Source organism: Sceloporus undulatus, chromosome 9 (assembly GCF_019175285.1).
Source record: "Sceloporus undulatus isolate JIND9_A2432 ecotype Alabama chromosome 9, SceUnd_v1.1, whole genome shotgun sequence".
Lineage (NCBI taxonomy): Eukaryota > Metazoa > Chordata > Lepidosauria > Squamata > Phrynosomatidae > Sceloporus > Sceloporus undulatus.
Window position 1 is genome coordinate 24605989 of NC_056530.1, and position 24337 is coordinate 24630325.

The 24337-nt window shown below is 47.5% G+C and overlaps 3 protein-coding genes across 3 annotated transcripts in view; 1 reads left to right on the forward strand and 2 right to left on the reverse strand.

Annotated features, from left to right (window-relative positions):
• The window catches only part of TMEM145 (transmembrane protein 145), a 22498-nt gene extending 20647 nt beyond the window's left edge, over positions 1-1851 (reverse strand). The window contains exon 1 of the mRNA XM_042440048.1: positions 1566-1851. Within this exon, the coding sequence (XP_042295982.1) occupies positions 1566-1682 (117 nt within the window). The 5' untranslated portion in view covers positions 1683-1851. The remainder of the gene's footprint in view (positions 1-1565) is intronic.
• Positions 1852-3591: 1740 nt separating this feature from the next.
• Positions 3592-11259, forward strand: LOC121915650 (toll-like receptor 13). Its single transcript, XM_042440046.1, has 2 exons — positions 3592-3984; positions 7051-11259. Exons 1-2 carry the CDS (start codon positions 3955-3957, stop codon positions 9985-9987), a joined length of 2967 nt encoding a protein of 988 aa, XP_042295980.1. The 5' UTR covers positions 3592-3954; the 3' UTR covers positions 9988-11259.
• Positions 11260-14842: 3583 nt separating this feature from the next.
• PRR19 (proline rich 19) lies at positions 14843-22180 on the reverse strand. Its single transcript, XM_042440047.1, has 4 exons — positions 22136-22180; positions 19165-20191; positions 17866-18050; positions 14843-16429 (listed from the first exon to the last, which is right to left on the reverse strand). Exons 2-4 carry the CDS (start codon positions 20171-20173, stop codon positions 15272-15274), a joined length of 2352 nt encoding a protein of 783 aa, XP_042295981.1. The 5' UTR covers positions 20174-20191; positions 22136-22180; the 3' UTR covers positions 14843-15271.
• Between the last annotated feature and the right edge of the window lie 2157 nt (positions 22181-24337).

The window sequence follows — 24337 nt, forward strand, 5'->3', positions numbered from 1 at the left end:
CAATAAACAGATCAATAGATAGATAGATAGATAGATAGATAGATAGATAGATAGATAGATAGATAGATAGATAGATAGATAGATAGGGGCCACATATACCACCCCCAAGAGTTAGGTTTTATGATGTGATCCTTGTGATGGCAAAGCAATGCAAAACAATATATAGATGGATAGATCAATCAGTCAATAGATTGATAGATTCCTCTCCAAAGATGCAGGGCTCTATGAGGTGCCACTTGCCATGCCATGCCATGCCATGCCATGCCATGCCATGCCATGCCATGCCATGGCAAACCAAACCAAACCAAACCAAGGGAAGTTTCTATTCTGGTGGAAAGAGGGTTGGAAGGACCAGGGCCAGAAAATGGGGGTGTCGGATGCTCTGCTGGGGTTTGTTCCAGGACCCCTCAGGGACTCCCAAATCCATGGATGCTCAAGTCCCACGATGGACAGGGCATCGTGAAATGGGGCCCCTTTATATCAAATGGCAAAACCAAGGTTTGCTTTGGGGAATATTTTCAAGCCACGGAGAGTAGAAACCGTGGAAATGGGGGGCCGGCCGTAACCCCAGGGTCTGGCTCTAGGGGTGGGCAATCTCCCGGCCCCATTTTCTGGACGCAAAAGACGCTTGACCCCTGGCCCTTCCAACCCTCTTCCCAGCAGATTAAAAACTTCCCTTGGTTCGGTTTGGTTTTCCATTGCAAGGGGCTCCTCATAGAGCCCTAATTCTTTGGGGAGGAATCTATCTATCTATTGATTGATCTACTGATCTATTGGTTTGCTTTGCTTTGGCATTGCAGGGAGTACATCATAGATCCCTATGTCTTGTGGGGGTATATATGGCCCCTATCTGTCTGTCTGTCTGTCTATTGATTGACTTCTCTATCTATTGATCCATCAATCGGTTTGCTTTGCTTTGCCATCTTGGGGGGGCATCTCATTGAGCCCTAAATCTTAGGGTTTGGTATGTATGTCCCCTAGCTATCTGTCTATCTATCTGCTGACCTATCTATTGATCTATTGATCTCTCAATTGGTTTGCTTTGCTTTGCTATTGCAGGGGGCAGCTCACAGAGTCCTAAGCCTTAGGGCTTGGTATAGACTATGTTCCCTAGCTATCTACCAGTCTATCAATCGGTTTGCTTGGCTATTGCAGGGGTCTCATCTCCTGGAGCCCTCAATCTCTGGGGGAAGGAAGGAAGGGGGGCTGGCAGAGACTGTGGCCCCTGCCTCCCTCTCTCTCTGGAAGCCCTTCTTCTTCTGGGGGGCTCTTCTTGGGGCCCCTTGGAGCCCCTTCTCTCTGCCATGGGACCCCCAGAAGCCCCCTTCTTCCTTGGCATCTGCTCCCCCAGACCCCCCCCCCTTTTTGGCTAAAGGGATGTCGCCTTGGCAACCATCGCCGCAGGAGGCCTATTATGGGATGCCCACCCAAAATAAAAACCCGGGGGGGGGGGGCCCTAAAAGGGGGGGGGGGGGGGGGGGGGGGGGGGCCCCTTTTGGGGGGGGGTCTGGAACCATCTTCCTCCTGATGCCCATCATCCCCCCCCAGCCCTTGGCTTTGCTCACCTCCTTGGTGCTGACCCTGCCCTTGACGTACTTGGCCCAAGAGGAGGCCTCGGGCGGCAGGAGCTGGAGGGCGGCCAGGAGCCAAGGCAGCAGCCGCAGGAGCCCCCGGGGCCCCATCCTGCTCCGGCTCCTGCTCCTCCGCCTCCGCCGCCGCCGGACTCGCACCCAGGACCCGCGCCTCCGCCGATGCCTCCGCGGCCCCGAGGCTGCTGGCGCGCTCCCGCTTCGAGAGAGAGAGAGAGAGGGGAGGGGAGGCCAAAGTGGTCCAGCAGCAGAAGAGGAGGAGGAGGAGGAGGCAGGGAAGGATGCTCCAGGAGGCAGAGGGAGGGAGGAGGGAGCAGGGAGAGCCAGCCCCCCCAATTCCTCCGGGGCTCCTCCGGCTGGAGAGCCCAGCAGCCCTGGCTGCCTGGCCAACCGCCCTCTTCCTGGTCCGTTGGCCAAGAAGGGGAAAGGGACTGCGGAACCCCAGATCCATCGGACGGAGGGGGCTTCCTGGGGCCAGGGTCCCCAAAGGACAAGGGGGGCCTTCCTTGGGCCAAGCCAAAGGGGCTGAATCCATCCTCCTAAGCCAGGCGCCTCCAGGCCTGGCTCCAAGTGGCCCACCAGACAAGGGCCCCTGGGCCCCAGAAGAGAGAGGGCTCCCTTCCCAGGGCCAAGCCCAAGGGAGCCCAGGCCTCTGCCAGCCGGGAGAAGGGGCCAAGCAAGAGGGACAGGGGGCTTTTGGGTGTTTCAATGTCATCCATTAAAATGGCTTGGTGTGTTTTAAGGTCTGTTGTTGTTGTCTGCGCCTGGACATTTCAGACTCCCCTGCCCTCCACATCCCCAAATGCTCTGCAAGTGGGGCTGGCCCAGGCCAAAGGAGCCCATCATCCACTTCCCCCTTCCCTAGAAGAAGAGGGGCTTTGGGGTTTTGTTGTGCAATGCCACCAAGAGGAGAGAAAAGGACACAACCGCAACCCACAAAAGGGGAAACGCATGAACCGTCTGGGAGGGGTCACCCACGTCGGGGCAGTTGGCACCTTTGTGAAAAGCCCCAAATGGGCAGGAAAAAGGGCAAGGAATGAATGGTTTGAAAGAGAGGGACCAGGAAGGGAAAGGAAAGAGTTGGGAAGCCCTTCCTTGAAAGAATGCTAGGCCTCTTCCAACTCAATGCTGCAAACAGTGACTTCTCTGCCTCCATTTCAAACCTGATTCCCTTCACTTCCAGCACTTTGGTTCACTCCTGCAAAGCCCTTGGACTGCAACGCCCAGCAGCCCAGCAACTGCATTGGCCAGGGATGTTGGGAGCTGCAATCCAACAACATCCGACCGGAGCGTGTCAGGGCCCCGTTGGGCTCATGTCACAACGTTGTGGTTGTCGCTACAGCTGCAAGTGGGTTGCACTGTGGTCTATCTGACGGCGCTGAGTTTCTTTGTCACAGAGACAGCACTAAACCAGGTGTTGCCTTGAGATACTATTTGCACCAAAGAACATCAGACAAGAAAACCTATTTCATGATACATACGATTTGTATTAACTGACACGTTTATAGTATTGTTATCATAACTGTGTCATGACAATGTTTATTAATTTTATAATCTTGTTTGTGGTTTTAGACTGAATTTCCCCTCCCAAACTTTCCCCTCTTCATTGAAGCCACTCAAATTCACGGTGCCATATTGTATTATAGCATATCAGATCTGTGCCATTATATAGGGCTTCATAATGACCTTCCTATAATGACCACCTTTCCTTTTATGGTTGTCGGTTGCCTTCAAGTCGCTTCTGGATTTATGGCGGAATTTAATGTCCAAATCATTTCCGACTGAAGGCGACAAACCCATTGCAGGGTTTTCTTGGGGCAAGAGTTGTCCGGAGGAGGCTTCCCTGGAGGCTGAGAGAGTGTGGCTTCCCCAAAGGGGTTTCCTCATGGCCCAGCAAAGGGGAATCGAACCCAGGTCTCCAGACTCAGGTAGGACTTGAAGGCACACAACAACAACAGCAGCATTTCACTGCATTTCACCTTTTCATAGGCAGGGTTTTTAATGTCTATTGTGCTTTGAAGGCGTTGTGGGTCTTCACTGGGAGAAAGGCGGGATGTAAAATGGATGAATGCCTAAACTCCTGGAGAGAGAAGAGGGCCTCCATCCGTCCCACTCTCAAAGCCCTAACCTTCGCCTTTTCGGATGCCTTTGGGCATCATCTCCTAGAAAGGAGAAGACTCTTCCCTTTCATGCCAGAAACAAAACCGAAAACCAAAACTCTAGTGAACTTCCTCCTTAAGTAGAACAACACACACAGACACACAAAGTCCATGCACACTTTCGAAAAGGAACTCTTGCACGCAAGGTAAGAGATTGCAGCATTGGCCAAACCAAGACTGAACTGCTCAGTCCAGGTAACCGGGGAATGCCAAGATTCGCTGCGCAGGAGAAACGGGTAAGAAAAAGGCCCATCGTCCCCGGCATGGTTTGGTTGCGCAAGCATTTCGGGGTCCCATAAACAGCCACTGGTCTAGGGCTACTAAAGTCCACTTGTCTGTCCTGGAAGGCTCTTTGGCGAATAGGAGGCCAGAGAAGACCATTTTGCCCTTGGAAATTGCCCCCGTCCTTTTTGGCAGTTCTGTCTATTATTCCTTTGAATACGTTCACCTTTGATCCAATGTGATTGTTTTAATTTGTGGTCTGCTATCTTTCATTGCTTGAATGTTAAGACGTATTAACATGCATTTTGTTTCATTTTATTCTGTTTTACGTACAGCACTTTGTAAATAAAGTTTAATAATAATTATTATTATTTTATGTACACAGCACTGTAGATAAAACTGAATAAAATAAAATAGACCTGCGAAAATAATGAAAATAATAATGAAAATAATAATAATAATAATAATAATAATAATAATAATAATAATGTATGCCATCAGCAGGTTTATTTTATCTATTTGAATTGATTGCCTGTACAGCGCTGGGCAAATTTACAGTGCTTTACAAATAAAGCTTAATAGTAATAATGATAATGATATTAATGATAATTCTAGCCTACCAAAGCCTTTGCAGAAAGTTAGCAGAAGAAAAAGATGTCTAGATAAGACCAACAAAAGGCAGATTAGGTTAAATGCAACCAGATATTGCAGCCTAATAATAATAATAATAGATATATTTTGCATAGCACTCCCAAAATCCATGTTTTTAATTGTGTTTTGTTTTGGACAGCTTAGCGATGAACCTATTCAGACCAAATTTAATATTTGGATTTGACATCCTGAACATTTTAATGCAATTTTCAGACCGGTTTGGAAGACCTGGGCTTTTTTGTTTCTTCTCCCCCCAGAAAATTCTTACTTTGGGCCCATTTTGCAGGGAACCTGGTGTGAAAGAAATGCCAAGGCTTGTGGCATCGCCATTCTTTCAAGCATCTGCTCCACGCAAATCACAAAATAATCCACTCGGCTGCCACTGACTTTGAGAGAAATGCCTGGCCAAATGCAAGCCAGGAGCCCTGATGAAATTGTGTGGGAGAAGGAGAAGGCCTCCCATTGAGGGCATCTAAGGAAAGGTTTCGGGAACTGCCCCAGAAGAGGCATTTCCCTTGGCAGCATGCAATGGCTGCGATTGACGGCCGCATGCGCTGCTAAGTATAGAGAGCAGCTGGGATTCCATTTTCCTCCTTTGTGTGTATAAATAGAGGCCTTAATTTATCGCCCAACACAACACTTTTCTGCTCGGAAGGGAAGTGTTTATAGGGTAACAGCCTTATTATATATATATATGTATATATATATACACACACACACACACAAACAGATAACACACTTAAACACGCACAAAAACATACTCATTGCAGGCTACTCTGAGTCCCATTTCATGAGCAAAGCGGGATATAAATCAAGCAAATAAACACAATTGCCCCTCTGCTTTTGTTTTTGTGCCTTCGAGTCGACTCCGACTTATGGCAGCCCTATTATGGGGGTTTCTTGGCAAGGTTTCTTTGGGGTGCGGGTTGCTGTTGCCTTCCTCTGAGGCTGAGAGAATGTGACCCATCCAAAGTCACCCAGTGAGTTTTCACGGCCAAACCAGGATCCGAACCCTGGTCTCCCAGAGCCCAAGGGTGCATCGGCACAGTAGAAATAATGCACCTGGACACCGCAAAATGCATATGACTAAAGCAGCATCCGCACTGCAGAAATAGTGCTGTTTGGCACCACTTTAGCTGCCATGGCTCAATGCTGTGGAATCCTGGGAAGGCTAAAGGTCTTGCAAAACTACAATTGCCTGCATTCCTCAGCATTATTGAGCCATGGCAGCTAAAGGGGTGTCAAACTGGATTATTTCTGCATTGCGGATGCAGACTGAACCACAATTAGTAATGAATGGGACAATTTGGGGGAGGGAATTGGATGCTGCTGATTTGAAAAAGGAAAGAAGCATTGAAAATAACACGCAAATGTAAGAGTTTTATTTAAGGAGCACCTGGGAGGAAGTGAGAAGCGAAGGGGCAGAGGGCCAATTTCTGCTTTTCTCTTCCGCTGTTACTGTGAAAGGGGTCCATTATTAATCCTTAATGTGGGCATTTTTAATGGGGGGGGGCCGACTGGCATGGCTATTTAATCTGTTTGCACCACCGTCGTGTGTTTTAACCTCCTGTGTTTTGTAGCCCCAGTTGAACTGGGGAGGGGGCAACCATGGGGGTTTTACCCCTTAAATAAGAATTTATTTAAGAAACACCCAAGGGGCAAAGTTTGGAAGGGAATTATTATTATTATTATTATTATTATTATTATTATTTTCTTATCTCCTGTCTTTCTCCCAATATAGGGACTCAAGGTGGTGAACAGCAGATTTAAAACAATACAATTTAAAAACAGTACAATATTAAAATGTATAAATATAAAATTTAAAAAACACACAATTGAACCATTTTTAAAAGTTAGAACAGTTATGAGTTAAAACAGAATACGTTAAAAATACAAACCTGAAACATTTCCTTAGGACAACATCCCCAGCCCTTTTCCGTTTGCAAACACAGCAAAGGGAGAAGGGCTTTGGGGGGGGGGCATGATCATTTGCAACAGCGTCTCACTTCTCTGCAAATTGCAATGCTAGAAATTTGGGGACTGGAGGGAAATTTCATTTTGTAACAGATCAGAGTCAACTTAAAGGGACGAAATAGCTTACATTCCTCCAAACTGACTTAGATCTGTGGCATCTCCTCCTTGGGCCTTCTTGCCCAGATTTCTTCAGAGGTACTTTGCCTTCCTCTGAGGCTGAGAGAGTGTGACTTGCCCATGATGTCCCAATGGGTTTCTCTGACTGAGAGAGGATTTGAACCCAGGACTCTCAGACTCCTAGGCCAACCCTCAAACTACTATACCACATTGTCTCTTATTTTTTGTTATTATTTCTTCTTATTTTGTGTCTGGTGCCATCCCCTTTTCTGCCTAGACTTCCGTCGTGTGAAGACAATCAAAGGTAGTGACTGACGTTACCTGTTCTTGGGTTTTAGGTGTCCTTGGGGGTCCGGAGGAGCGTCCGGTTGACTGACCGCCCAATGGGTCTGCTGCCCGCTTTCCTGGCCCTGGTCCTTCTCCAGGCTCACAGGGCATCCGCCTACGGCTTCAGAAACTGCATCCAGTCCATGGGGAACCTGGGGTCCTTCAAGTGCATGCAGCGCTTCCTCAGCGACATCTCCAGCGCCGTGAGCGACCTCCCCAGCAACGCCACGGTGGTCAACGTGTCCCACAATTCCATCCGCTTCCTTCCTTCTGGGAGCTTCCACCACCTCCCTGGGCTGAGGATCCTCCAACTGAGCAACAACTTCATGGAGAGGATAGAGGACGGGGCCTTTGAGAACCTCACTGCCTTGGAGAGCCTCAACCTCTCCTGCAACAGCCTCACAGATCTGCCCAAAGGCGTCTTCCAGGGCTTGGCCAACCTCAGCCTCCTCTTCTTGCACAATAACCACCTGCGTACAATCCATTCGGATGCCTTGGCTCCACTGCAGAACCTTCGGAAACTGTGGCTCCACTTCAATGACTTTGGGGACTTTGCAGAGATCGTTGGGAGCTTACAGAGCCTGACCAGGCTGGAGCATCTGTACCTCTGCAACAATAACCTGACCTCCCTTCAGTCGGGATTGGGTCTCCCATGTTCCCTGGCCGTCCTCTCTCTTTGCAACAATTCCTTGCACGGTTTGGACGGTCAAAGGCGGCAGTTCCTGCAGAACCTGAAATGGATGGACCTCTCTTATAACATGATCTCAGACGTCTCTTCCTTTGCTAAGGTCAGCCTACGGAACCTCACTTATCTGAAGCTGACGGGAAACAGCCTAGATGTCTTCCAGCTTTTGGACCGTTCCGACTTGCAGCCTCACAGCCTGGACTATTCTGGCTTGCGCTTAAACAAACGCTCGGAGCTAACCCACATGTGCCACTTCCTTGGGAAATCCAAGCGTCCCCCCTACAATCTACACTTGCAGAGCAATGGCCTCAGGAACGTCAGTGCCGGCACCTTCTCCGAGTGTCCCCCCATTCAGCTGCTGGACCTTTCAAGGAATCGCCTCAAATCGGTGGGGTGCGTCAGGGAGATGTGGAACGTAACGGTGCAAAATCAAACACTGCAGAGTTTCATCGTGGAACATAACTTGCTGAACCACCTTCGGTCCTGCTTGCACAGCACTCCCTTAAAAGAGCTGAAATTCATCTCTTTCCGCTTCAATCGCATCCTCTCCGTTAACAGCTGGGCTTTCCGCTATGCCCCAAATCTCAAAAATCTCCACCTCAACATCAACTCCATTGCTTATTTGGACAGAAAAGCCTTGAGGGGTTTAAAAGAACTTAGCATGCTGCGCCTGGACAACAACCTACTGACTGATCTCAATGCCGACACCTTTCGCGACCTGAGAAACCTCCACACGCTCAACCTCCGGAACAACCACGTCTCGGTCCTCTTCCCAGGCATCTTCAAGAACCTTGGCAACCTCCGTATTTTGGACCTGGGAGGGAACAACATCCGCCAGTTGTCCAATATATCCTTTGAGGGGCTGAGGAACCTTTCCAACCTCTACCTGGATCGCAATCGCATCGAAAGCATTTGCCACAGCTTTTTTGCCCCAATGGAGAGCACTCTCCAAGTGCTGGACTTGATGGGAAACAAGATAAATTACATCAGCATGAAGCAAGACAGGCCTCCTCCTTTCTTGAACCTGCACAAGGTCTACGACCTCAAGCTCCAGGCTCAGCAACCCTATGGACTGAAAATCGTCCCACCAAAGTTCTTCAAGGGCCTGACCTCTCTGCGCAACCTATACCTGTCGGAGAATAAAATTCTCTCCATCGCGCCAGATGTCTTCGATGACTTGGAGCAACTGGAGTGTCTAACCATGGTGGACAGCAGCAACGGGATGGGCGACCTCCCACCCAGTATATTCAAGAGTCTTAGAAACCTGGTCACTCTCAACCTGGAGAACGCCGGCCTTCGCACGCTGACCCTGGAGGTCTTTGGCAACCTCACGAAACTGCGCAACCTGCAGCTGGGGAAGAATGAACTCCAGATAATTAACGGCAGCGTGATGGAAAGCTTGCCCTCACTGCGATACCTCGACCTACGCAAGTGCCCCCTGACATGCACCTGCGACAACATCTGGTTCCAGAGGTGGCTCAACAACAGCCAGGTTCAGGTGGTCTACCTGTACAATTACTCCTGCCATTCTGGGGAGCACAGGTATGTCTACAGCTTCGACACCCATGTCTGCTACCAAGATGTGGGCTTGTATCTCTTCTCCTTCACCTTCCCTGCTTTGCTACTCCACATGCTGCTCCCGGTCCTCTTCCACCGGGCCTACTGGACGCTGAAATACCACTTCTACATCTTGCGTGCTTGGGTCAGCGATCACTGGCGGCAGGGCAAAGACTACAAATTTGACGCTTTTGTCTCCTACAACTCCACAGATGAGAGGTGGGTGCTGGAGCACTTGGTCCCCAACCTGGAGAAAGGAGGGAGTCCCATCTTCCGGCTGTGCCTTCACCACCGGGACTTCCAGCCAGGGAAGTACATCATCGACAACATCGTGGAGAGCATCCACAACAGCCGGCACACCATCTGCGTCATCAGCAGGAACTACCTACAGAGCGAGTGGTGCTCCATGGAGATCCAGCTAGCCAGCTACCGTCTCTTTGACGAACTGAAGGACGTGCTGATCCCCGTTTTCTTGGAGGATATCCCCAAGCGCGAGCTCTCTGCTTACTACCGGATGCGGAAGGTGATGCTGAAGAAGACCTACATCACATGGCCGCCAGAGTCCGAGGCGCAGCGGTTGTTCTGGGCGAAGCTGAGGATGGCTCTGAAGGCTGGGAACTCGGAGGAGAAGGAAGAAGAGGAAATCCTATACTGGTTCGGTGAAGACGGCAAACCCATCTTGGAATCCTCTGGAAAGATGCAATAGTAGGAAGGCAGTCCATGCCGACACTCGTTTATCACACACAGGGACTTTGTCCAAGGTTTCCTGGAAATGGAGTAAGGGAGCTTGTTTTTAACAACATCAATTTTGTTTTCCTGGTGCACTTGTGCACATGGAGTGAGCTATCTTGCATGTGTTCAGGTGTGCCATGAACAAAAATTCATGCATGGCATACCATACATACTGCTGGAGAATGGTCAGTGGGGCTCTGGGAGGAGGAGGGCACGTTCCCCCCGACCCATGGAGGGGAGGAGTCTGAATTCCAGAGGCAAGCCCCGCTACCTCCAGAAAAGTCAGACAAAAAACCCCAGCCCTCACTGCAAATGGAAAGCTAGAATATCAGACCAGAGATTCTACCCGAGCACTTTGTCTACTGTTCTGGTTTTCCCTTTGCAAGATGCTGAGGAGCATTTAAAAGAGCCATCTTCCACCTGCAATCCAAAGTGGTTACAGCCCATTCTGCTACTTATTCTGCCCCCTAACCTCACACACAGCAACCCACAGAAGAGAAAGAAAGCAGTGAGGAGATGTGGGGATGTCCCAGTGATGCCAACAGAATATAAGGAGGCATCTGTCCACCCGATTGCCTAGTCTTGGCCTGCATCTTCATCATGTAGGTATGGGCAGCTGTGGCCCTCCCGATGTGATAGGATCACAACTTATGCTGGCTAGGGCTGGTGGGAGATGTGGACTAACATTTGGCAGGTCAGTGGTTGCTTGTCCCAAATGGGTGAATAGGATGGGATTTCAACACAAGACAACACACACCTGCATTTGTGCCATTGCAAGTTTGAACAGATGACAGTTACTGAAGTTAAGGCTACATTTAAGACAGCATCAGTGGCTCAGGGGAAGGTGCTCAAGCCTCATCTTTGATGGGAGAATTGCAGGTGAATGGCCCACAGTGAAGTGAGTTTATATCCATGGAAGCTCATACAAAAATAAAAACCAGTTAGTCTTAAAGGTGTTTCCACATTTCCCCCTTTGCCCTGTCCCTTTCTCCTTTTTATGCTTCAAGAAAACCTTGGAGCACTCTTCTGGAAAGTGAGTGCCATTTTGGCAGAAGGCTCCACTTTAAAGGCAAAACCACATTGCTGGTGGGAGAAGTTGGCATCTCTGTAAAATAAGTAAATTAAGGCCAGACTTCAGTTTGAGCCAAAAGAGAAACACTTGGTCTTTCTGTACTGTTGGGTTGTTTTTATGCTCCATCCCCACCTATGCTCAGGTCTGTTTGCTTGTAATTAAACACAAATATTGCACAACGCCAAAGAGCTTCCAGTGACAGTCTCCCAAAAGGGAATGGACCCAGAGCAGGGGGTGCCCAGGCAGGTGCTGGGAGATTTCCAGAAGCTCCCTTTCTCCAAGTCTTTAGGGGGGAAAGCCCTAAGGGGGTGAAGGATGCAAAGTGTCCAGGGGTCATTGAAGCTATGAGGATGACAAAACGAAGAGAGAAGGGGAATGGGAGTATACTGCAAAAAGGGCACGGCTAGCTGGCATTCTGGATAGGTGAGACCCCTCCATGCTGCGGATTTTGTGGCTGGTTCCACTTGTAATATGTGGAATTTACTGACAGAACTCAGGAAAGCATCAACACAACATCACACAGTGGGTCAGTGAACAAACATGCATCACGTGTGCAATTCCTTGGCTGTGTAGGAATACACAGATCATTAGAGAAGCACCTCGTTGCAGGCAGAATGATACCCTCTGCCCCGTCCGGAGGGGGATTTCTGGGTTCCCTGCCTATGGATGAACACTGGCTACTTAAGAGATGTCCCCATTTGCTACACAGACAATTGCGTTGGCAGAGTTTTAGAATGCAAAAAAGGCATGCAGGTCAGTGCATTCCCCTTAATAAATACTTAAGAGGAGTATTACTTGCAGGGCCTGCCAGCGGTGGCAATGAGAGCAGCACTTACAGCTTTCTTCCCAGCAGCCTAAGGCCATTAACTAATTAACCTTCTGTCCTCCCTCTTCCAAGGAGAAGGTAATGATCTTCATAGCAGAGGTAGGAGGGCTTGCGACAAGGTCAGAAGGCTGTTCTGCAGATACACACAGCTCCAGACTTGCCCCTCAGCCTCCCTGCTGTTCTTGCCAGATGTTGGACTCTAACTCCCATCAGCCCTTGCCAGCCACTCTTGCAGAGAACAACATTTGTGAAGGAAGCTTGAGGGAGCTGGGCATGTTCAGCCTGGTGCAGAGAAGATGGGGGGGGGGGACATGGTCACCCTCCTCAAATATCTCAAGGGCTGCCAAAGAGAGGAGAGAGCAGGTTCTTTCTTTGCTGCCCAGAGAGTAGGACCAGGTCTAATGGTTTTAAGTCACAGCATAAGACATAAGAAGGGATTTCTTGACCCTAAGAGCAGTTGTGCATTGGAGCCAATTGCCTAGAAAGGTGGTGGGGTCTTCTTCTTTGAACATCTTTAAAAAGAGGCTGGAGATACCTGCTGCTGGGAATGCTTTAGCTGGAGAGCCTGCACTGAGTGAAGGAGTTGGACTCTATGGCCCATGAGGCCCCTTCCAACTCCAGGATTCTAGGATCAGTCATGCTAACAACAAGGATACAAGCTGGAGAGACACAAGTTTGCAAAGGGCTCCTGTAGTACGTTTGAGACTAACTGAAAGTTGGTAGCATGAGCTTTCCTAGACTTAAGCTTCCCTCCTCAGATGCATGTTTAGTAGGCTCAAGTCTACGAAAGCACATGCTACCAACTTTTATTTCAGTTAGTCTTAAAAGTAATACAAGATCCCTTTGCATACTGATTTTCCAGACTAACACAGCTATATCTTTGAATCCAACCATTCTGGAGGGCTGCAAGTTGCCCATCCTCTGTAGATATAGCCACAGATAAGACCACAGGTATGAGGTCTTCGACAATCTCAACCCAGTGTGAACAGTCTAGGGTACAGGAAAATCCACTCCCATCCCTTCAGTGGGTGTCACAAAAGAGACACTGCAGCTCCAGTCAGAAAACTACTACAACTTCTACACCGCTGCGCTTGCCCTTGCATGTGCCCCTCAAGCCTAAGGAAACCAGATTATTTTAGCTATGATAATGCCATCTATTTCTGCTTTGAGAGCCCAGCCAGAAACGGGAGCACTGCAGGGAACAACTGATATTGTGGAGCTCGGAAAGCATGTCTGGTGTGACAGAGTGACAGTGAAGAAAAAGGGGAGGCAGACCCAAATGTAATTCTTACCCACACCACATACCTGGCTTATTCCTTCCAAGAGGAAGAGCAGAAGAGTTCACGCTCATTACCTCTGCCTGAAATCTCTTGGGGACACAGCAGGATCAGGAGAGGTATGAGAGTCAGGAGCCAGTTTGGGTCATTGTGTACCCCAGGCAAGTGATGACTCTTTTGCCACGGCTGAGCCGGCTGCGATGCTCCAGAGTGACTAAGAGCGGGATCTGCACATGGAATACAAACAGCAAAACCAGGCAATTACCCTTCATTTTGGAGGCAGGTTTCCATAACAAAGAGTGGACAACGGATTTAATAAATCTGCATCTCGGCACAGGGATGCCTGCAAGGGTGCAGTATCCCATCACTGTCTTGCAAAGGGGCTTTTCTCTGTGGCCAAGGCTTCCTAGTTTTGTAAAAACATGGCAGCCAGCCACCACCAAAATGTTCAACTCCACATTTAATGCCCTCCTTCTGTGAGACATCTCAGCCACTGTTGCCCTCACCAGTATGTACTCCTGCCCCTGCACTGTGGATATTGTTGCAGTAATACTTACAACAACCCAATAATATAAGCTAGTCACATCACTGCGCATTACAAATGGGAGCTGCTGAGGCTGAGATATCATTCGTGCCAAGGGTCATCTAGTGAATTTGTGGCTGAGGTGGGACTTGAAGCAGAGACATTACCATCGTGCAGGATTCATCTTTACGGATTAATGTAGAGTATAATGTGTGTGTGATCTTTTGGAAGTGATCTATGTCCCAAGCGCACACCTCCGACTACCTTCCCATAATCACTGAGGCTGAGCAGCTCACTGCCAGGTCTCTGAGCACATCCTTCATTAAGCAAGTACTTCTGCTGTGTCCCTCATTTGTTCGCTTGGATGAGTGTTTTGCATTGACCATCATGCTAGCAATTATCCCATCTCAAAAGTTATTGCTCTGACGGTTTGCACATCTAGCATAATTTACTAGGAAATAATCTGCACAGGCAACTCCCCGTCTAGAAGAGTATGATATTAAAAGAGAGAAATGGGGAAAAAGCCAACCCCTCCAAAGATAAATTAGAGTTTGATGTTTGCTTACTGAGCAGCAAGGAAAGGCAAGCCAGAAAGAAGAGCAACTGCCTACAAGCAGAAATCTTCTCATAGGATGGCAAAGGAGGCTCAGCATGTGTGTGGAAGCTGTGGAAGAACCGCATCCTATCATCCACAAAAGCAAAGCAATTAGGGACAGAAATATCACCCTTTATTTTTGCTAATAGTGACTAGGGCTTGACAGCCATCTCCATCTCTGGATATTTCTGCACCAACGCATTTCCTGTGTTTTGTTCTTGAAAACAGCCGCACTTCACCCTCCGTATCACTTCTCAATTAGCAGATTACTTCCCCAGGTTTCTTAGTATGGAAGTAAGGAAGTGCTCACTGCTGCAAAGTCCCTTGTTGGACCAGACAATATAAAAGAAGAATTATTTTCTCTCCTCCAAGGTTGGTGCTGAATGGAGTCAGAGAAATAGCCAAACTAGTGTAACTCCAGAAGCCAGGAAGCCCTTAGTAAGAGCAAGATTGTTAAGGCAATCGCAGACACAAACGTCCGAAACCAACAGTAAGTTGATGACAGAAGGGTAGTCAACAACGTCATACTCAAATACTATGATTAAGACTGAAAGTTTATAATTAAATCTTTTCCAGCTTTAGCAAAATGTTTTAAAATCACCTGGATTAACTCCCTTATAAGTAAAAAGGAAAACAGTGTTCTTGAAATATGGTCATTTAATGGAGCCAAGTAACAACATTACCTTTCCTGGACAACTAGTCTGCACCCTGGGCTTGGAAAGCCATTGCTCCATAGACTGTCCCACCCAGAAGAGAGAAGTCTGTAACCTTTTCTGGGCTCAAAAGAAATGTGCTTTAAGGGATTAAAAAAAGGAAGAAACCACCTAACCCAAGGGGATGTTAGGTTAAAGGTAGCAAATGCCTCTTCCAAGTGGCCACCTCCATCCTTTTGTTTGCCCTATCTAAGCATCCATGGGCTGCCCCAAGGCTTCTCATCAAAAAAGGTGCCCACCCACATGTGCCCCTCAGTACAACTTCATCCGGGGGAAGGCCCAGGGTTCGGGGCTGGCCTGTCCCAGCAAATGCCCCTGCAAGGTGCAGAGGGGGGTCTTCCCACTCCCTTCCAGAGCCTCTGACGGGGGGAAGTAGGACATTGGGAGCTGCTGGAAAGCTTGCAGCTGCCAGGCCGATTCGAGTTGGATCAGCCTCTCCAGGTCTCCCGCCTGGCTCTCTGTCCTGGAAGAGCTGCTCTTCTCCCTGGTTCCCTGGCTTCTTTCCGGGGCCTCTGCCAGCCCCCAGATCGGGTAGCTCTCTGAGGGTTTCCCTTGTTCGACAGACACTTTCTGACAGTAAATTCTGGGGTTTGCCAGTACAGAGAAGAGGTCGTTTCCATGCTGAGCAGGTCTGCTGGCGATGACCATGTCTTGCTGAGGATTCTGCCTGTAGAAGGAGGCGCAGTGCTGCTCAGGGATGATGTTGTACAGCTGGAGAAACTCTTCTGGCTGCCCTTGGTCCAAATTCAACTCTCCTGAAGAAGGCAGCTGTCGAGCCAAATGGGGATAGGCCAGGGGTCGGGGCACAGGAAGCTTGGTTCCTTTCCTGGGTGGTTTTGGACTCCAAATGCTCTTTAAGACATCAAAGGAGGTCTGAGACTCGGCAGGAGCCCTTTCTGTGTTCCTGAGCCCTGGATCCAGCAGCTGAAAACTGCGCAATTCCTGGGAAGGATGAAGGCTGTGGACTGGAACAGGCTCCATCCCACGTAACCACCACACATCTGGGCTTAGTTCATAGACACAGGAATGCTGCGGAGGCTCTGTCAAGAGGAAAGGGTCAGAGCCACTGTTGTTCATGGTGAGACTGGATGAAGCCAATGGATCATGGGTAGTGAAAGGCATGCAATGCCTTCTAGAAATCTGCTTCTTTGGCAAGGCTCTCTTGGTGGCTACTTCAGCCCTTTCTTGCCTGCCTCTGGGCCCCCAGAAGGCCTCTGCTGACCCTTGTTCCCAGGGCTGAGATGTTCTGAGCTGCTCCTCAGAGTTTCTGGGTGAATTCATGTGCTGAGAAGATGCAGAATGAAGATGAGGATAGGGATGGACTGTTGTCAAATGGAAGCTGTACTGGTCAATACCTTCTGGCTCAATAGAGATTTCAAAGCTTTCTCCTTGGCCTGGTCTCTCTTCTGCCTGCAAAGAGGAAGAACCATGACAGAGGAGTCAAGCACAGATGCAGGAAAGAGCAGGATGGAGGCAGATTAAGGCAGGGCCTCTTTCCGTAAAGGATGCAACTCATACCAGCTCTGCTATTTTTCACATGAGGCTACATATGTCCATCTCACTCCTACAAATACTCTATTCTGACCATGAAGGCTGCTTTTGATTTGCTTTACAACTGAACAAAAGCTGATGATAAAAGGTCTTTAAAATGCAAAATATAAGCTCAGGTTAAAATCATGACTCCCTGAAGGGGGGCTGGAAGGCAATGTGTGCCGAAAGAGCTTTGTGACTGTCAGGTTTTGTGGCTGGTGGCTGACAAAGGACACCGCTGCACAAAAAGGCCCAAGCGATATGGAATGTCTGGGTCACAACATGGGACTGACTTGTGGACACTGAAGAAGAGGTTCTACTGCAGAGTGACCATAGCAAAATAGAGACCTGGGAGCCTTGCCATCCTTCTCTGTAGCCCTGCCAGTCACAATGTTCTTGGCCAAAAGGATTTGATATGGCATTCTCTATCAGTCTGAGTCTCTCTTTCTTTCTCTCTCTCTCACACACATGCACACAATTTATCTGTTTGCCCTAGGAACGCCTTTGCAGAACAATCCATCGGCAGCAATCAGCCAGAATGCTTCAGAGGAACTATACAACAGCTCCAAGCACTAAAACAGAATATGGTGCTCCAGCTGTTCATTCACACAGCAACCTGCCGGCTACTGCAGGTGCTGCATTTTTATATGCTTGCCAATTTTACAAGTTCACCCTTTAAAATATAGTGCCTGGCTGCAATAAGCAGGTGCGCTTTACAGGTGAGCTGGGTTTTGTCATCCACAGCCTGGATGACCAGTTTGGCTCCTTGGAAGCAGACTTCCACCTCTGCTCACAAATAAGCAGCAACATCATTACAGTCCTTTGGCAACTGAGGTTCAAGGGCAGCGAGAAAACAAGGCAGATTGGTCCCTGTCCTCCTGGCTTTTTGCCTGCCATTGCCTCCTATTCTGCTCAAAAAGAGCTTTCCAAAGGAACAGGCCGAGACAAATGGCAAGAGTAATGTTCTGGAGGTCCAGCCACATCTTTCTATTCCAGCATCTGAGGTTGTGGAGCTCCCACAGACAGGGCTAGTAGGTTCCTTTTAAGGTATAGTAGGCAAGCCGCTAAGACCTTTTCACGGTGCCAAGCTTTAAATATGGGTCAACAGGCTCTTTCTCCCTGTTTTGTTTTTACCTCCTGGTTTATGCTACAACATCTAATGTAGTAATTTGGACTGTTTTTACTGTGCCATATTTGTAATGTACTTTTTGTGAGCTGCTGTGGGTTTATTTGATAAAGAGAAATGGGGTGTGCATCTCAAATATATGCACACAGGGCTCTTGCTAAGTAGTTCTCTGAGGCTTTACGGTGCTCACCATTCTCACTGCTGTATACCCAGGACTGGGAGAGAAACCAGCCAGGAAGGGCTCCTCTTGTCCTCTCCTCTTCTTCAGGGAAACACCGAGGTCAGAGTTCCTGCTGCTGCTGCTGCTGCTGCACTTGCTAGGTTTCAATTCCAGACAAAACTCTTCCTGATCCCTGTTAGCTGGGCTCTTGAAATCTGAAGGAGGAAAGAAGAAATGAGCCTACGCAACACCATTTGGAGTCAGAAAACGACAAGCGTGAAGTCCAATGTGACATATTAAATCTGCTGACTTTTCAGGAGCTACAGATTTAATTTTTATGGCATCTTGGCACTTCAAACACAGAATTTTTAAGTGGTGTAGGCTTAACAATAATAAAATTCAGTGCTCCAGAATGTTAACCAAGTACATCCTATCTACAACCACGAATCTGTAAGAATGACGTCTAATTCACTAAATAAGGTCAATGTGGATTTGTACTTCCACCATGTGACACACCAGTCCACAGTAGTGCAAAATACCATAGCAAGGTACATGAGACTGAGCCCCTGCGCTGGGAAGTTAAATTTTGATGGACAAGAAGGAAGATGTCTGTGGAAGCAGAAACTCAAGGATGTGACAGTGTGGGCAGATGACACAGATAGGAAGGTCTTAGAAAACATCGATGCATAGGTAGTGAACTGACTACAGCCTTCCCGATGTTCTTGGACTCCAGTTCCCATCACCGTCACCCAACTATGCCAAGGATGAAGGTGAGCTGTAGATCAAAACAGCATTCAGAGGCTTGTAGTAGGCTCCATACTGCTGTATTAAAGGTAAGAGCAAGGCACTTGCACTCAGTTTTGCAAGGGATGAGAAGCCCAAACACCCAATGATCCAATGAAAAGCATTGCGGGTGGTGAGGTAAAAGCTAACCCTCTGGAATATATTGCTTGTCTGTTTATTTCTGTGTTGCTGTTTTTTTTTAAAAAAGATGGTGACTGAAAATACTTAGACCTTTTAAATACATACAGTGGGCCCTTGCTATCTGCTGAAGTTTGGTTCCAGGACCCTCTGTGGATACCAAAATCTGCAGGTGTTCAAGCCTCACTAAATACAATGGGTAGTGAAATGGTGAGCCTTATATAAAATGGCAAATTTTGGGTTTTGGAATGTATATATTTCTAAAGTATTTGGAAGCCAGGGATGCTCAAATCCGCAAATAAGAAATCTGTGGATAAGGAGGTCCAGCTGTATTGCAAATGCTGCAATCTCCCAAAGCGACTCAGCCGGTCTTAATAGTAACAGACACCAACCTCGTCGCCTCCTCACCTGCATGGATGGCTTCTCTGTCACAACCACTTGCTAACTTCTTGAGCGAAGCCAAGGCAGACAAATCCGGCAGGGTCCTCTTCTGCTCCCGCAGGACCCTGAACACAGCCTGGCGTGTTTCGCTGATTAAATTGCGCCCGGCGAACTTTGCCTTGAGGTCCAGAAGCCTTTGAAGGTCTTGGGCCAGTTCCTTCACAAGAGACCTGCCTTTAGCTGCCTCAGTTCCTGACCCTGGGGGAGCAGGGGGGACGTTCTCCTTCTCATTCAAAACCATGGAGGAAGGGGAGGCATTGCTCTGAAAAGCTCTACTATCCTGTGGACTGAACCCCAAAACCAGAGGGGCGACCAGCAGCTGGGATTCTGCCTCTGCAGCTCCTACGCCAGCCCCGCAATGGGGTTCTGCAACTGAGGCTGGGATAACACAAAGGGGATCCTCATTATTCCCTCCACCCAGATCTTTCCCGGCGCATCCGGATTGCTCAGTGGGAACAGATCTGTGAGCAGCAGCTTCATGGGGCTTGTGAGGCTGGACCTGTTCTTTCTCTAGCTTCTCCATGGGGTTGTCAGGGGTCACCTCCATCAGTACCTGTGGCTCAGCTATGGGGCTCAACAGCCGCTCTATGTCAGCAGATTTCACCTCTCTGTTGAACATGCCCTGGTGCTGCTGCGTAAGCCTGTTCTGGGTGATGATCACGGCCGGTTTCGCCCCACAGATCCCACGGATGGGAGTTGACTGAGCGCAGAGCCTCAGCTGGGAGCCCCAGAAAGGGGGCAGCCTCTTCTGCAGCCCCCAGCAGTTTCCCCTTTGCTCTGGGGCCTGGTCACTGGCGTTCCTGCCAAATTTGACGCTGTTCCGCTCCCGTCGGGTTCGGCGGCGTTTGACTCTCACGGATTTCTCCTCGAGGCTGTGCTTCTCCGAGGGAGACCCTCTTAGCCGATGGGACGAATGGGGGAAGCCGCAGCCGGGAAAGGACTTCTGATCTCCTTTCCCCGCGTCACTAGGATTCATGCTGAAGGCAGCTAAATCCTAAGAATAAGCAGAAAGAATAAATGGTCGACAGCGTCCAACGTTTCAGACTCTAATTCCCACTTGGAAAAATGCTGGAGATGCAAAACCAGGGTCAAAGTTGTTGTTGTTTCATCAGTTCCATTGCCTTTTAGAGTGGATCTACACCGTAGAAATAATGCAGTTTGATACCACTCTAACAGAATCCTGGGATTTGTAGTTTTTGTGAGGCACCACCATTCTTTGGCAAAGAAGGCAAAAGACCTTGTAAAACAACAAACCCCCAGATTCCACAGAATGGAACGACAGCACTTAAAGTGGTGTCAAAGTGCATGTTTCTGCAGTGTAGACGCACCATGCGTCGTTCATTCAGGTGTTCTTAGGTGTGTCTTCCTACCACCCTTTGAACCCAGCTATTACAATACTTTTGTGTGCATTTCTGAGCCTCTCGTCTTCACAACTAAGCAATACAAAAGTCAACAGCTTTATGTCCGGGAGAGATATCCATACGAAGAGGGCTATTCCCTCAACCTAGAATGCTTCTCTTGCCTCCTAATAGGAGTTTAAGATTTTAAACCCAAGGGCAAGGTATCTTTGAAAGAAACTCTGGGAGTCTTTTGTTTTTAAAGCTAAAGGGCCTTTGGGTGATAACAGAGATCTCAAATAACATAAAGCATGGTATTACTTCCAACAAAGCAGAGTGCCTCTGAACACATGCAAAGTCTTTCCCTCTCACCTCAAACCTTCTGCATTTGAGGTCAGAAGGAGCAGGGCTCTTATACCTTCAATTTGGGCAGCAACACATTGTGAAATCTGAGCCATGTCCAATTAACTACTTGTCAGATGCTCCAGGTAGCATTTTGCCTAAAAGACCAAGGGAGTGTACAAATACATCTAAATCCATCAGTCAAGCATTGTTTTCAGTACTACTAACAAGGCTTCCTCTGAGCACATGCAAAGCCCCTTTTCTCTAAACACTTGGGCCTTATGCAGCTGAGGTCAGGATCAACCAGGAATGCTGTGTCTCAGGTTGAGCAGCAACATTTCCCAAAACGCGAGCAATGCTCAAAAAGGATTTGCCCACAAGGTCTGAACAAACTGCTACTTAGGATGCTCTGGAAGCCTTCCTCCCTGCCGTCCCTCAGCCAAAGGGAGCACAATGCTTCAAATACAAGGCAATGTTCTAACAATGAAATAAAATGCAATGTTCCTTCCAATGGAGCAGAGGTAACAAGAGTGCCTCTGAGCACATGCAAAGGTCCTTTTCTATCACCATTAACCCTTAATACATCTGACTCTACAGCAAAACCTGGAGCTGGGATAACATCTATCTATCTAGATTGATAGATTATATACTCTCTCTCTCTCTATATATATATATGTATATATATATATACTGTAATCTCACACACATACATAGCTAGCCATCTCTTTCTCTCTCTCTATATATATATAATTTATATCTATCTAGTTCAACATATATATATATATATATATATATATACACACACATATACATATATATCTTGGATAACATAGATCTATCTAGACTGAGATAAATTATATATATATATACATATACTGTCTGTGTGTGTATACATATATATATATATAATCTCTCACACACACATATATATTTATCCATCCCTCTCTCCATATATATATATATATATATATTTTTATATAGATATACCTTCCCTTTCCCTGAATTGAATTAGATTAAATTTCCTGCCTTAAAAGCCCAATTTCTCTCTCAAAATGCAGAAGCTTCCCTTATGTTTGAACAGCAGGAAAACCAAAGCAAACCCATAGCAATGGCAAGAATAGGCCTTTCCCAGCCCCTTCCCTCCTCCATTTTGTTTGCCCCCAACTGCCTCCACAGGCCACGCCCCCTCGGGAGGCATAGTGGGCGGGGAAGCCACGCGCGGAGACAGTTGGGGCCACGTGACCCAAAAGGACGCTCACGTGGGCCAGCTCCTCTTTCTTCCTTCCTTCTCCGCCCCCTTTTCCCGCGGCAGATCTTGGCCACACCCCTGCTTGGCTTTGATTGGGCGCAAAAGGGGAGTGCTGCGTGCTGATTGGCTGCATTTATTTTGCAGTCGTTAGGCAGACCTGAGGGAGAAAGAAGGCCTAATAAAACCCTGATTTACTTATGAATGTTGGTCTCTGAGGGCGATTTGAAGATTTTGTTGCTTAAATCTCCCTTTTAATGGTTCTTTTGCAAAAATAAAATAAAGTCTTCCCTCAGAGACATCTATTTACCTCAAGGAGCTTCTGCACTGTAGAAATAACACGGTTTGGCTCCGCTTTAAGTGCTGCCTTGCCTCCCTATGGAATCCTGGGATTTGTACTTCACTAATAGCTCCACATGTCTCTCTCAAGACTCTTGAGAGAGAAACCTAGAGCCATTAGAGGCTTCTGGTGCCTCACAAAAAACTACAAATCCCAGGATTCCATAGCATGGAGCTGTGGCAGTTGAAGCGATGTCAAAACTGCATTTATTCTGCAGTGCAGATGCAAGCCTTTGCCTCTTGGTTGCAAAAAGAAGCTGGGAATGCATCTGCTCAGGATGGCCTTTCCCTCCTTTGTCTCAGGATTAGAACTCGAGTCCCATTTCACTTTTATACATGAATTTTGAAGATTTTAATAACAATGTGATGCATATGACATTTTTCTCAATGGCCCTTTCTTCCTTGACCCATTTCTAATGAAACTGCAGCAACAGAAGGCTGAAGGTTTGGTCAGACTAGGAGTGGCACGGGTTCAAGTCTGACCCAGGGCAGATTAACATGTTCTCTCTAGGAACATCTAGGTCCTCTGGTCAAATTCTGCCAAACATTGACCATAGATTCAACTCATGCTGGAAGACCGTCCTAGAGGGTCCTAAAAGAGAAACTTCTCTAGCCATTTTAAGGTTCCCCCAGTGCAATTCTATGGTCAACATCTGCCAAACATTGACCACAGAGTTGAGAGGAGGACCTAATGGATGGAGGAGATTCTAGTGGGCCCTATGATAAGTCGGACGTTCCTGTTTTAATTAAACGTTCCTGTTTTCAGAATGAAACAAACCTTCTTTTTAAAAAGCAAACGGCTAAGAAGAGTCCAAAGTAAAAACCCGCATCTCTGTGAAATGGACTTAATCAATCTTTTGATATCAATATTTGATCAAAGGGAACCTTGTTTACATGTAATGAATATGATTATTACCTCTTGCGGCGCTAAAACACTCAAGAGCCTCAGTCTAGAGTCTTTAATACATATTTTATTCGAAGGACCATGAAGGGTTAGGAACGCCAAGATTAATTCCCAGACCCATTAATATTTCAGTGGGTCTGTTTGGCTTCTTGCTTTCTTTTGCGGCATCGACTCAGGTCTTTGCGTTATAATGCCTCAAAACCCCAAATATTGACATCTCAGTGCCGTCATCTTCTGTTCCGTCGCATGATATTGGGGTCTCAGGGGCAATTTGGGCTGCATCCCCACCGCAGAAATAATCCAGTTTGACACCATTTTAACTTGATGCTGTGGAATCTGAGGAATTGTAGTTTTGTGAGACATCCAGCCTTTTCTGTCAGGGAGCTCCAGTGCCACAGGAAACTACAAATCCCAGGATTCCATAGCAGGGCAATTAAAGTGGGGCTAAACACATTGCATGCAGATATGTATACTGTATATATATATATATACAGTGGCATAGTTTTAAAAAGGTGTCCCTTACAGAAAATGGCACAAACAAGCTTTGCTTTGGGGAATGTATACATGTTAAAACATTAATTTCAAACCATGAATACTTGAATCCATGGATGAAAAACCCTTGGATCCGGAGGGCTTATACAAAGACGTCTTCTACCTTGTTATCAGCAGCAAAAGAATTAGATCATATACAGCAAAGCCAGGGACTGCAAGACATGAAATAAAATATTATTCTTATTTTATTAACGTCACGATCCAGGAAACATTTTCAAAACAGGAACAAATATTTAAGTCTGAGGTCATATCAATACAGGATTGTGAATTATGTCAGGAAACAGTAGCTTTGCCACTTTATGGAAGTAAACTTGCCTTTGCTATAAACAAGGCCCATGAAAAGTGTACTTATTTCTGTCTGGAACCAAAAGTCGTTGTTCCTTCTATAAATCAGGCCCATTGCTTGGGAAAAACCTATCT